This window comes from Aspergillus steynii (assembly GCF_002849105.1).
Source record: "Aspergillus steynii IBT 23096 chromosome Unknown P170scaffold_6, whole genome shotgun sequence".
Taxonomy (NCBI): domain Eukaryota; kingdom Fungi; phylum Ascomycota; class Eurotiomycetes; order Eurotiales; family Aspergillaceae; genus Aspergillus; species Aspergillus steynii.
Window position 1 is genome coordinate 2,713,559 of NW_020194403.1, and position 13,441 is coordinate 2,726,999.

Here is a 13,441-nt window from a genome sequence, read left to right on the forward strand (position 1 = left end):
TGAATAAAATAAAATGAAATAGAGAAAATAATGGAATAAATAATAATGCCAATATTATGGAAATAACCCCGGTCACTAGGATTAGCATTAAGGAGTCGGGAAGAGAATAGTTGGACAATACAAGGCCATATACCTTTTACCTAAGGAGCATATGTTAATTAGCACCAAGACTGAATAATGTCTTGCTAATCCAAATGACAATGCCCGTACCGTGGAAACCGCATGGAACGATCCGTGCGGAACGAGTGGAGGAATTGCCTGGTCGAGGATTGTGGGTCGAATCCCGCCAACCCGACGGTCTGGAAGACTCGTTCTGATTATTTTAAATAATAAGAAGAAATGTCCGTACTGCGTAGATGAAGTGGCACTGATCCCGCCCGGATCCACGCCGAATGCACCAGAGTTTGACCAGCGAACTCTACCGAGATCGAGCATCCCGTGCAATTCCAATCACCTCCGATCATTGCCAACGGGCCTGTCAGACTGCCAGGCTGGACTCTTCCTCAGAGCACTCTTCCAGACCCAACGCCATTGATTCTTCCCGCCAAAACCGCCGGCGACGGTACCTACATGGGGGACGCGGCTAAGTTAGCTGCAGATGGGATCCATGTCCCGTCCTTAGTCTTCCTACTCGGTGGTAGACTAGTGCAGACGCCGTGCTCCGTCCGTACACAGCATGTCTGACCGACGTAGCGGTATTTGCCTCGCGCCATGGATCGTGCAGCGATCGAGTTCAGGCAAACCTCGTACGAGTCATCGTTCGATCACCCGTCGGCCAGCGATCGACACTCGCACTTGCATCAGATGATGCTGGGGAGTTCATGAGGACTCCAGAGACAAACGGTCGGCATCTTCTCCGGAGCCTGTCGTCATTCTGCAGTTGGGACTGGCCTCGAATCCGGATTCGGGGGAAGGTCAATGCTACCTTGTCGTGGAGACTAACGGCGGTTGGCATCCTGAGGGATGGAATCGCCTGACAGCGGATTGGCATCCTGGATTCGGCAACCCCGTCGGTGCCAACGGTAACTGCCAGCGAGTGATGCATGGAGAAGGTTAAGAAAGAATTCGCAGCACAGTCTGTCTGCTGTCGACTGTCGAGTCCCAGACCTCCACACTCCATACCTCCGGATCATCCGTCTCTATTGTCACTAGTCAGCATCATGCCCCCTTAATATATTAATATCGATGCAGAATTCCGAAGACCTGATGCGAAGAAACGCCTCTCCTTCCCCTCACCAGCGCACTGGACTAACCCGCGACGGAGGATGCATGATGCACGACAGGAGGGGAAGAAAGAAATCCACCACGCAACCCGGAGAAACCGCAACGGCTGCCTGCAGGCCGGCGTCCATTCCATTGGCGGTCGCTGTCTTTTATTATTTCCGTTGACATTTATTCTGATTATTATAATCATTCTTGCTAGAATTTTAGTAGCCCTCTTCCCCTCTCGTACAGCGTAATTCGTACTTTCCACCCTTCGATGCTTCTAGTCTCGTCTCATGCAGGCTGACGAGAGCCGGAGAAATTCTACCTACCGGCTTCTTCTCTCTTCCCCTCTCGAGTCCCGCTCGGGTCGACTAACGGTTTTCATGATTCTGGCGGTGATTCCGTGGTTGCACGGCACCCCTGACTGATAAGACTCGAATGAGGTTTCTCCCGGATTCCCCCATCTGGCATCGATTCGACCGCAACCAAATCCGAGCACAGCATTATTAGTGAATTATGAGTGAACAACAACAGCGCGCACGGGAAACAAAAGTCCCAAAACCCGTCCTCCGGTGGAGACTAGACTCCGGTGGTCAGTGCCTGAAGAGCCGACGACTGGAGAAATGTCGTCAGACTCACTCCCTACTCCTTCTCCTAGACTCCGACGCGACGCACGCAGACTCGGGCCCAGTCTGACGCTGAACTTTCTAAAGCCACCGGAAGTGAGCAGCGATCTCCGGTCATTTTCTTTTCTTTTTTTTGCCCTTTCCAGCAGCCCGGACTGGACCATGCCAGTGCCAGCTGTCACGACGCGGCAGACGTCGGGCGGAAAAGGATTGAACTCCTACCCAAACGGGCCCTAGTCGCGATGATTGTCCCTTCTTCCGTGAGAGGGAGGTCCACTGTGGGGGTGCTGATCAGCTTGGTGGGATGGCCTTGGCCGTGTTGGAGCGGAGGAGTAGGAGTTGTGCTGGGTCCGGGTGGGTTTCAATGTTCTAGATGGTGGGCATTACGATAGATGTGGTCGTGTGGATTACTTGGGTTGTTATTGGAGTTGGACTGATGGAGTAGATACGGAGTAATCCTTTCGGTCGAGTACTCCTATCATGAATGTAACAGTCGTGTTTGTTTGTCTGTCGGTTTGATTGTCCTGTTGGTTTATTTATACTTAGTTGAAACTAACGTATTCCACAAGCGAGTCGGCACCACAAGCGAGCCGGCACCCCCGCTCCAATTTCTGCCCGCGGACCAAATACTAGAGGCTTTATCAACGAAATAATTGCATTTCTATATAAAAACTAATTAGGAACTCGATTGGGACATTGTAACCGTCTATGTCCTAGAATATGACAATTACTGCAGCGTGGTGGCGCTCGTACGCGTGGCTCAACTGCAGAAAGTGCAGGGTCTAGAGGAAGCGTATTTTAAGCTTCATCAACCTCATTCTCGCGCTGAAATCGCTCTAGGCCTTCTTGAATAGCTGATCCCTCTGTAATAGCTAGCTGCCTAGTAGAGCGTTTCTTTTTTTGAAGCTTCTTTTCATGAGAAGCGCGTAATTCACGGATTTCTTCGCGTGCAAGAATAAGCTCATTAAGGTGTAATTCATGACCTTTAATAAGCTTATTAAATCGTATCTCTAGCGAAGATGAAGGGCCCTGCGTACGCGCTTTAAGCAGCTTCTTTGCTGTAGATGCCTGCTTTTCAAGCTGCCTAGTTGTATAAGGCGTTTTTGGCGCTGTATTGGTAGATCGACTGCCTGGTGGTGTAGGGGTCTTTAGCTGAATATTCAGCTTACTGAGTACCTTATCTGGATTAAGTGGAACTAGACCAGCATCTGTGAAGCTATTCCGAATAGTATCTGCTTGAAAAGCGCTTTCACGAGCTTGTGGAAAGGCCTCTAAGAAATTAAACTTATCGATATGATTGATTCCCAAGCGTGCCTGTTTCTCAACTAAGCTGCCGTACGCCCGCTTTAGAGGTGAGAAGCAGCCAACATCTAGAGGCTGTAGTAGATGCGATGAATGTGCAGGCATGCAGATAGGAATAATATTATTCTTACTGCATATCTGGTCGAATTAAGGTGTAAGATGGCTGCCATGACTGTTAAGAACTAGAAGACGATATCTTCCAGTTATATGACTAGTAGTAGTCGGAATAAAGAGGTTTTTAAGCCAGCGAAGGCTTATCTCATTAGTAGTCTATCCATTAGGACTAACTTCAATCCTGCTATCGCGTGGGAGTTTGATATCTTGATACCAACCCTCTATATGGATCTTTCCTTTAAAGATCACACATGGAGGAAGTGCCCAACCGGTTGAGTTAATATACTCGATTGAAGTAACCCATTCTCGATTGTTAGGCTGTATAAGAGAGGCCTTTCCGTAGTAATTAGCTCTAGTAACTACTTGAGCAGTAGCTACTAAGCCTATAGTGAAGCCAGTCTTATTAAAATTGTAGATATCTTCCTGTACAATTCCATGTTGTATTATAATGATTTGTACGCGATCAAACCACTCTCTGATAATCTTGGGGTCTTCGCATTTAGCGCGCCAATAATCATAGCGTCGAGTATAGCGAGTTTTCAAGCGATCTTGTCGTTTAATGAAGTTGGAGACCCAGTTCACTCCGACTGATTAAACTGGGGTAGTATCGCGCGCAGCAAGAAGAATATTGGCCATTTCTCGTATATGGGACGGTCGGGGAGGCGCTCCACGTCGATCTAGCGATAGAATCCATTGTATAAGCGATTCCTCTTCATTTTGAGTTATTTTATGACTATTGGCACGTGTTTCTGAGCGATTTGTTTTTCCGCGTAGCCGATCTTGTAGAGTAGAACGAGGCATATTATAATGACGCGCAGCTTTAGTAATTTGGGTAATTTGTTTATTTTCTATAGCAGAGATTGCTAATAGAATCCTCCCCTCCTGCTCGGCTGAATTTCCTGACTTTTGACGCGCTTTTGGAGGCATGGTTAGTGGTTGAATTGAGTAAGGTTTTTGATCGCGGTCAAAACGCGTTGGGGTGCCGGCTCGCTTGTGGTGCCGACTCGCTTGTGGAATACGTTACTATACCATGTGATAGCAATTGTGCATTCAAAACCCAGTCATTCTGACCATTCCTCCGTCTATCCAGAAACCAAAGAACAAGATGAACAAAAGCGGAAGAAACACCCCTAGCCTATATCATCACATCGAGTTTCAGTTCCGGTGGGATGTTAAACCCGTCCAACAGCAGCTGCCATGGTTACACTTCATTTCCACAACTCCAGATCAGCCGCCCCTTATAAATCGGCTTTTCTTCCTCTCTTTCTCCCTCTCTTCCTCCCTGTCTTTTTCTGTTTATCTTTTCTTGCTATTTCTTCATCAAACTAACGGTCATTCTTAGAATGAATACATTCGAATCTTCAATCCAAGTCGGCCTGACAAAAAGCCGGTAAAGAAGGCTCTGGGATTAAGCCATTAAACCCTCTCAAAGACTTTTTCTTATCCATAAGAGAGCTGTTCTTCTAACTCCAGTTCGAATGAGAAAAAAGGGCGGAATAAGATAACTCAATACCTACCGTCCATTATCAGTCTATCCGGCCAGAAACGCACTCCAATTCGGACTCAACCCGCTTGATTAAGATCTAATACGATACCTAGAGTACCGACATAGCTCTCCACCTCGTTTAGCTCCTCTCACGCACCCTCGCTCAATCGATAAGTTCAAATGACATAGACATGATATTAGATATATCAACTTGAACTGATTCCCATCGATACCTCATCCACGTTGATCGATGAACAGTGCTTCGGGCCTTTGACAGGTCAGAGAGAGCCGGAGTTGTTCCTTTCTCCTTCATCTGCAAGGCTGAGACATTTCTCTTGGTTCGGTCTGTCTGTTGTAGCGAGTAAGGATTGGGAATGGCGTCTGCTTTGGAGACTACATTCTCCCGAGAGGACTTTTCGGATAGCCGAATACTTCCAGCTACATTGGAGCTTAGAGATCAACACTGCCTATCACGTCAAATGATTTGCTCATGGGCTTGGGAGGAAGGAGGTTAGGTTAAGCCTCATCCTGTATTTTGGGTCTTGGATGCAAGAATTCCTAGAGTTATAGACAATGCTTCTACCTGTGGTATCCGATAAGCTGGCCGAGTCGATGGTCCGGGGGACAGGGGGTAGATGTGTTCTATGTGTATTCTTGGTCTTGATTACCACGGGTTCTATACGAATGCTTATTCTACTTACCTACTCAAATTGATGGATCTGAAACCTAACACATGCTAAATCTGCCAATCTAAGTACTTCCCGGCCCTCATTAACCCAATACATTAATCTTCTCCCTCCCCCCTCCTCCTCCTTGCCCGTCAAACCAAGCAGCGCTATACCTAGACCCGACAGGCACAGCATAAAACAAATCCCACTCCATCCACCCTCCATCTCATCTACCACACCAACCCACACCACCCACCGGATAATCCCTAAATTTAATCCTCACTCTGCAACCGCGCCTCAATCCCCGTAATATCCTCATCCTCACGCACCTCAATCACACGGTTCACCTCCGCCACGTTACGCATCAGCTCGACGGCGCCCGCGTACATCATGCGCGCGTTCGGGTTGCAGTTCACGGGGAGGTAGTACAGTAGGACGTAGGGGACTGCGAGACGGCCGGAGCCCTGGATTTTAATCATTCGTCAGTAGACCTTCTTATCGGGTGGTGGAGGTGAGGAGGGAGTTCTTGGTGGTGGGAGGTAGCTAAGGTGCTAAGGACTAGGGCATACCAAAGTCAGCGGATAACTCAGCAGAATGAAGCGCGGCGACGACTCCGGGAGCTCGTCCGCCAGCTCGTCCATTTTCGTGTAGACTTCGCCATCTTCGGGGCGGATTTCTTGGTTCTTGTTGTCGATTATGTCTGTTTTTTTTTTTCTGTTTGTTAGTTTGGGTTCTCTGTTGGGATGTGGGTTGGATTTGTTTGCTTGGAGATGATGGTATCTGCGCTGATAGAGTATGTATCCATATCCAATCATTCCAAACCACCCATGTATGTATATCCCGCAATCCGAAACCAACGAAGCAGAGCAAAAAGAGAGCAAGAGAAGCATACAAACAATAGCCTGCGGATCCTTCGCTCTGGACGTGCCGAGCCGGAACTTGCGCAGCTTCTCCTTGGTCTCCGGCGAGAAGGAATATAGCCGGGATTCAGACTGTTATGGTCCATCAGCATGGACAGTTTTGCGCAGAAATGTCGGAGGTGATGCGGGGCAGGTTTGACGGACCATGATGGGGTGTCTGCCTGTCTGGCTGGTCGGGTGGGTTTGGTGGATGGTGGAGGAGGATAGGATGTAATCGAAGTGGTGCTTTTCAAGGACCTGGTATCTCTCAAAGACACAGGGTAAAATGTACGCAGTAAGATGATTGATTGTAGAGACAGACAGGTCGCGTGGAAAATAAAAGGTGGGATGACGATACAAGCCAAGGCGTCCCCACTTCCATCCATCAAACATCAACCAAACAAGTCATCCGCTTTCGGTTCCGCCTTTTTCTCCTCCCGCTTTCTCATCTCCTCTCTTCTGTTGTGCTTCTCTGTCCTCTATTACTCCGTATTGCTACTCCCATTCCATCCTTCTTTCCATCCCCCATATCTCATGTTCAGTCGTCTCAATCTCCTCGCCCGCCATCTACCACGTCCCTCGCTGACCCCGTCGCTCCCCGCCTCCGTGTCGCCCTTTCGTGCTCCGTTTCCGAAGATGACATCATCCGCGGTCCTGAACAGTCGGAAGACGATACATACGGCGGCTTGTCTGATTATCGGGGATGAGGTGCTAGGCGGGAAGGTATTCATTCCCTCTGGTTGATGCTGGGCAAAATCTGTGGGATGGGTTTAGCGGACAAGGTCTTGTGCTAATGGGATCGCTCCGGTCTAGACCATCGATACGAATTCCGCCTTCTTGGCCAAGTACTGCTTCTCGTTGGGGATCCAGCTCAAGCGCGTGGAGGTGATTGCCGACGATGAGAGCGAGATCATCGAGGCCGTGCGGAGGATGAGCAATAACTATGATTTCGTCGTGACGAGTGGTGGGATCGGGCCGACGTACGTATACCCTGCCCTGCCATCACCCCTTGGTCAGATCGGGGTTCGGTAAACTAACACATCCAGTCACGACGATATCACCTACGAGTCGATCGCCAAGGCATTCGGCCTGGGATTGAAGCTCCATCAGAAGGCCTTCGAGCGCATGAAGAAACTCTCCAAGCCGCACCCCATGCAGCCGCAATTCGACTGGGACACCCCATCGCCCAACCTCACCGCGAAGCTGCGCATGGTCGAGATCCCCCACGACAGCACCCTGCCTGAGGAGCAGCAGGCCGTCTTCGTGGCCGAGGACATGTGGGTGCCGATCGCCATTGTCAATGGCAACGTGCATATCCTGCCCGGCGTGCCGCGCTTGTTCGAACGACTGCTCGAGCACCTGAAGCCGTCGCTGCTCCCGCGGTTGACCAACCCCGAGGGGAAGGGCATCTACCGGTATCTGATCAGCACGCCGCTCCCGGAGAGCACGGTGGCGCCGTACCTAACGGACCTGGCGACGCGGACTGCCGCGCGGGGCATCAAGGTCGGCAGCTATCCTCGCTGGGGGAAGAAGCGCAACACGGTCACGCTGGTCGGCACCGACAAGGACTTTATGGACTCGTTGGTCGCGGAGGTCGAGCAGAACGTCCAGGGCAAGCAAGTGGCGCAGGAGGATGAGCTGGACCCGCCTTCCGACACGGAGGAAGGAAAGCCGAAGGAGTACTCTCAGTGATGCACATACTTGTGATTTTAGATTAGACCACAATACCACCTGTTGATATCCACCATCTCTTCATGACCCACCGATAAAAATCACTAGATCCATACGACCGCATCGAGTTAATCGTGATGAGACAACGGCAAGAATATCCAAACAAGTAAATTGACCAATATCTTCAAGAAGTGTAATACAAAAACGCAAACAATGAACCCGATCCTGATGCATGCCGTGGAATGAGGGTAAAAAATCGCGGAATGATGTCGATCCAAAATGCAATGCGATGTCGGCAGGATTTCTGTCAGTTGAAGGAAGGAACACGTTAGAAACAAGTAGAAATTATGGTCCATATCCCAATAGATCGATACATGAAATGGAGACAAGATGGCGTTTTGCAGTCCTGGAATAACCAGTGCGTCCGGACCATGACAATAGCGTTGTACCTATATAACTGCACAGATTCTATTGACAGGCTGATCCCCCGGACAGGGGATTATCGAGAACAATCTCTCCCAAAAAAAAAAAAAGAAAAAGAAAAAAAATCAAACTGAAACAAAGGGGGAATCGAACGTTCATGGAGACGATGATAGCATTAGGGTGGGATGGAAATTCGGTGGTGAAGAAGACATCATCTGATAGCGGCCTCGTATGGTATAAAGTCACAATCCAAAACGCGTCGACAAGTCAATCGTGTCCAAGCGATCATCCGGTCGGCCGTTTGTGTATAGTCGAATGACAAAATTTTGTGGTTTTCTCGTCTTCCGTCTCTTATTCATGGTTCTTTTGTATCCTTTCGTATGTTCGACTTGTGCGCGCCTTGTAAAATCCTATGGTATTAAGTTCAACGTCCGGGTCTCCCCAATTACATAACAATACACTTTCCACAGCAGCCGGCGTTGTCGCCGGGCTCGCTCACGTCCATCTTGCCTTCGGGGGCGCGGGAGCCGAATGCGCCCGAGCCTGATGGGTACGACGACATCTCTTTGTTGTAGCGACGGATCTCACGGACAAGGTCGTAGAAAGCGTTTTCAACATTGATACGGGATTTCGCCGACGTCTCAATGAATTTGCAGCCGAATTGACGGGCCAAAGCCTCGCCCTCTGCAGAATGTCAGCTCTGAACTTGCGGGATGAGACAGAAGGCTCATCGCCATCCTCAACCGATCACCCACCTTGTTCCGTCACGGCTCGCTCCTTCTCTAGATCGCACTTGTTTCCAACGACGATAATAGGGAAGTAGTCCTTGTCCTTCACGCGCAGGATTTGTTGCTGGAAGGTCATGATTTCTTCGAAGGATTGGCGAGATGTTATCGAGTAGACCAGAAGGAAACCCTCTCCGGTTCGCATGTATTGTTCACGCATTGCCGAATATTCCTCCTGTCCGGCAGTATCCAACACGTCCAACAAAGCGACCTCATCGTCGATGACACACTGCTTGCGGTAGGAATCTGTTGACAGAAGAGGTTCGAATAAGCCAGATGATCGAGATAGATCAAGGATTGTAGCGCCCACCTTCAATTGTCGGATCGTATTCATCCACGAAGTGACTCTGGATTAATTGAATCGTCAAGCAAGACTTTCCAACTCCACCACCTCCGACGACCACCAACTTATATTCTCTTAGGAACTATCATCACATCGGTAAGCAATCTGATCATGGTCGATGCCCATGACGAACAAGGTTCAGGATGGGATGGAAATGTCCGGAAGGGCGGGATTCGCAGTAAGGGAAAAGGGAGACGGGAGACGGGAACGAGGCGAGCGAGGATGACGGGCTTACCTTTGAAGCCATAACGACGGACTCTGATCCTGAGACACGTTCAGTTTGAAAGGGAAAAGGGAAATAAGAAACGGTGATCGGAAGCGATCCCAACAGAAACAAAAAGGTGACAGCGGGTCGACGAGGTGGTAGTCCAGCAGATAGCAGAGTAGTACGGAGTAGCAAGCAAGCAAGCACAAATTTCTTTTGCGGCAGGGTCGAAAGGTCGGGGCCCAGGTCCTCGGGAGTTTCGCGCGAAAACAAAAAAAGGCGCCTAAAGGGCAAAGTCCACAGCAACGGCGGGTCAACTTAGCGACTTGGGCCAAGCTTAAAGAGTCGCTGGTGGGAGGATCAGGGGGGGTTCGTGGAACTTTGCAGGCGGGAATTGAGACTGAGTCGCCTGCACCTGTCGTTTGGTTTAATTCTTATTGATTTTTTATTTTATTTCCTGCTGGTTTTCTTTTTTTTTTCTTTTCTTTTTTTTCCAGGCTGTCGAAACTAGAAGTTCGGCGGTGGTTCTTCTTCTTTACCCAAAACCGTCTAGGGAGGGATAAAAGCGGGTTAACAAGAACTGATCCGAAAAATCGACCAAACGGGGGGGAAGGACAGAAGAGAAAATCGGAGCGGAGCAAGAGAGGGGAAAGGGGGGAAGAGGTGGATGGAATGATGGATGAAATGATGATTAAGGGGGAGGTTGAAAGGTGGGGATGCGGACGAGACCTTACTCGGACAGGAGAGGGCGCTGAAATGACGATGGAAGAGGGGGAGGCGGTGGTGAGATCGAATCGACTAGTTCAATAATCAGAAGAGAATCAGGGGTTTGCGGCGGCCGGTGCGTGGCAGTACCCGTGCAAGCGTGGTCTTTTACAGTTATTCTTACGGGTTGCCTAACAATCATTTCTATCAGATTGTTATTGTCCTCCGTAGGACAAGAAACCAAATTGTCTACGGAGTACGGTGTAAAAGAAAAAACAACAGAAACCATTACTGCAGTACGCAGTAATAACTAACAACACCCTACGGAAAGGGGCAGAAAATCCCAATCAAGTGGACCGCGAAAAGGGGGCCAATCCTCGTCTTCCCCTTGGCCAACCTCCTTTCAATGCCAGCCTTCTGAGATTAATCTTCATGGAGTTCCACTCCTTAGCGTGCCGGTGATAATGCTTCTCATTCATCCACTCCCCCTGGAACCGTTTGTCACCTCGACGCAGGCGTACGAGTACGCGGTTTAGCCAGCGACCGACTGCAATCCCACGCCAATCATTTGTTCATGCACGGTGGGTTTAATCAGTTTAACTCTACTCGTTTCCCGTCCTCAGTTCTTGAACGCTTGGCTCCCTCGGATGAAGCAATCAACTTGGGAATAGCGACAAACGCGCTCGATAATCTTCGGCGAACCAACCTGCATCGGCCTTTAATTAATCTCCATCCGACAGAATTGGATATCAATATTAATTGCGATCTCTTACAGTTGGCTAGGAAGCAAACACCGAGATACTCCTACTCCATCCTACGCTGTACTGCCACCCGGATTATCACGACAATCAACACGGCCGACGACCGTTGCTGTGCTTCCAGAACCATCCTCAGCCTTAATCGGTATCCGGAGTCACCACGCAGCGAAAATCAAACCTTACAGCCCGTCCGACCGGCACTTACATCATCTCAATCATGAATTTGTCAATTGACCATCCTTGAACCTTGTCCGCAGTCAACATCCCAGGAGCCAGGAGCCAGGACAGTCCCTGGATCGCGTGGATGTCGCGTTGCGGCTAATTTTCTTAGTCCACGATCTAAGCCAGGAGAGTTTTCCGGCTCCCCACGCCTCCACTCCCCAATGATAAATGGTCTGATCCCTTGCTGTTTCAACCACGGAGCAGACCGATTTCGATCGTCATTGGTGTTGACAGAAGGGATGGAGAGCCAGCCTCCGGAGTAGGCCTCTCGAGCTCCATCCATTTGGTCCTTTTTACGCCTGTCATGGAAAATTGGAGACCAGCATCCACGCCCCAATGTGATCTATATCAACCTTAAACCCGAGGAAGCATTTCTGCATCCTCCGGAACCCTTCACGCGCTTCCGTCCATACGGAGTCCATCCAGTTGCATCATCGTACATCGGCCCTAGAACTACTGCAGCGGACCGCTGATCTTTCTGTCTTGGGCTCTAAGCACTTGCTGTGCTCCGTAAAGTGTTATCGCAGTTAGCAGTTCGCTTGAACATGGTCACACGCTGTACGGAGGACGAAGGGGATTTTTCCGAGACCAACGGGTCGTTTTCTGCCCCAGGGAATTCTCCGTTATCCGCACGCGTCTGCCAACTTCTCCTTCTCATATCCTCCTTCCTGAAAGGCCGAAAGAATGTTGATCACGGAGAAATTTTCCAACACTTTGAGTTCGGCTACTCTGTACTCGACAGCAGGCCTGTGTGTTGCATTAACTCCAGCCACCTGCAATGCAGCATATACGTCGTTCTCTATGGAGTACGTACGCTACGTACTCCATACTGTCAAGATCACTGCCTTTTCCGATAGATGAAACCATCGACCAACTCTTCCGAAATCCAACCTTGGAACTTGGACCGCCAAAAGCCAACGCGAATTCCCGTTGGTTTTCCAAAGGGCCGATCCTCTCGTTTAGGCAAAGCGCCTGCGATTCCATGCTTGGCGCGGATGTGCGTGGGTTTTGTTCACATAATAACATTACTCTGAATCAGAGTCAGTGTACGCAGTAAACTCGCAGAAACATTCATGACCCGATCATCCGCGTTCTTACTTCTTTCGGCTTCTCGCCCTTGGGACTACGACCGCGTAGTCCGGCGAAGTGGTGTTCACCGCGTCCATCACGATCAGCCCAGCCTTTTAGTTTACCCCGTAGGATTGCTTTCCTCCGTTGCCTGGCGTTTTCTTTTCGTTTTCGATGCATAGCCGTCGGAGTGCTCCATAATGGGTTATAGCAGGGAGCTCCTGCCCATATCTTTAGATTAAATTTTATTGATGACATCAGTCCCGAGGTTTGGGATATAGTGCCTCGTGATATCGTTCCTTTGTCTTGCTCCGACGGATCCTCGTCGTTTATCTGCTTTGTCTGTTTGCTTTACTTCGGATGATATTGTTTAGATGGCTATAACATTAGGTATATCTCTACGCTGTACACTTCGCTCCGAATTCTCGCAACCCAGTCAAACCCGACCCATCCTACGCAGTCCAAAGAACATACGCACTACAGCTAAGTAAACAGAAAGACGGCGAAAAAAACCAAATAATGCTAGCCAATAGACAGTAGACAACCGGTAAATATATCCTCTAACCGACACCCGAGAGCTCCAACCTGCAGAACCAGAACCTATCAGACTTCTTCCAGAATGCTACGTCCCACGGTTCGGCTGCTGAACCACAGTTGAAGATGTCCTCATCCTCGATCCGAGCGAGTGGACAGTGGATCCGCCCTTTTTTGGACATGCATTCTTGCTGGATTCAGTGATGTTTGTGTTATTTGGATTGTTAACTAATTGCTTATGCCCCGTGGGTGAATATCGGTAGGCTTAGGGAAGTATATATTTGAATGGATGTATACTTGGATTTGGTTTACGGGTAGCGGTGGTATGGTGGTCGGTTGTCTGCGGCGGCACAATCTGCCAGCCATCTGCCAAGAGCTCGCCGTTTGCTTAATACCAAGCCTCTCCTCGATAGAAGCTCTTCCGAG

General features: G+C 49.4%; 4 protein-coding genes across 4 annotated transcripts; 1 reads left to right on the top strand and 3 right to left on the bottom strand.

The window, feature by feature from the left end:
• Positions 1–5,416: 5,416 nt before the first annotated feature.
• Positions 5,417–6,604, bottom strand: P170DRAFT_438910 (GMF family protein). Its single transcript, XM_024849716.1, has 4 exons — positions 6,467–6,604; positions 6,295–6,394; positions 5,972–6,102; positions 5,417–5,866 (listed from the first exon to the last, which is right to left on the bottom strand). Exons 1-4 carry the CDS (start codon positions 6,467–6,469, stop codon positions 5,675–5,677), a joined length of 426 nt encoding a protein of 141 aa, XP_024702509.1. The 5' UTR covers positions 6,470–6,604; the 3' UTR covers positions 5,417–5,674.
• A 333-nt stretch (positions 6,605–6,937) lies between these two features.
• P170DRAFT_448867 (flavin adenine dinucleotide pyrophosphatase) lies at positions 6,938–7,993 on the top strand (the record flags this gene model as incomplete). The annotated part of the gene is made up of 3 exons (XM_024850999.1): positions 6,938–7,024; positions 7,115–7,281; positions 7,348–7,993. 3 exons carry the CDS (start codon positions 6,938–6,940, stop codon positions 7,991–7,993), a joined length of 900 nt encoding a protein of 299 aa, XP_024702510.1.
• Positions 7,994–8,584: 591 nt separating this feature from the next.
• P170DRAFT_236410 (Ras family protein) lies at positions 8,585–10,114 on the bottom strand. The gene is made up of 4 exons (XM_024842922.1): positions 9,759–10,114; positions 9,491–9,605; positions 9,151–9,426; positions 8,585–9,079 (listed from the first exon to the last, which is right to left on the bottom strand). Exons 1-4 carry the CDS (start codon positions 9,768–9,770, stop codon positions 8,841–8,843), a joined length of 642 nt encoding a protein of 213 aa, XP_024702511.1. The 5' UTR covers positions 9,771–10,114; the 3' UTR covers positions 8,585–8,840.
• Positions 10,115–12,036: 1,922 nt separating this feature from the next.
• P170DRAFT_478071 (uncharacterized protein) lies at positions 12,037–12,397 on the bottom strand (the record flags this gene model as incomplete). The annotated part of the gene is made up of 2 exons (XM_024853525.1): positions 12,037–12,160; positions 12,228–12,397. The coding sequence occupies 2 exons, from the start codon at positions 12,395–12,397 to the stop codon at positions 12,037–12,039; spliced, it is 294 nt and encodes a 97-aa protein (XP_024702512.1).
• Positions 12,398–13,441: the final 1,044 nt, after the last annotated feature.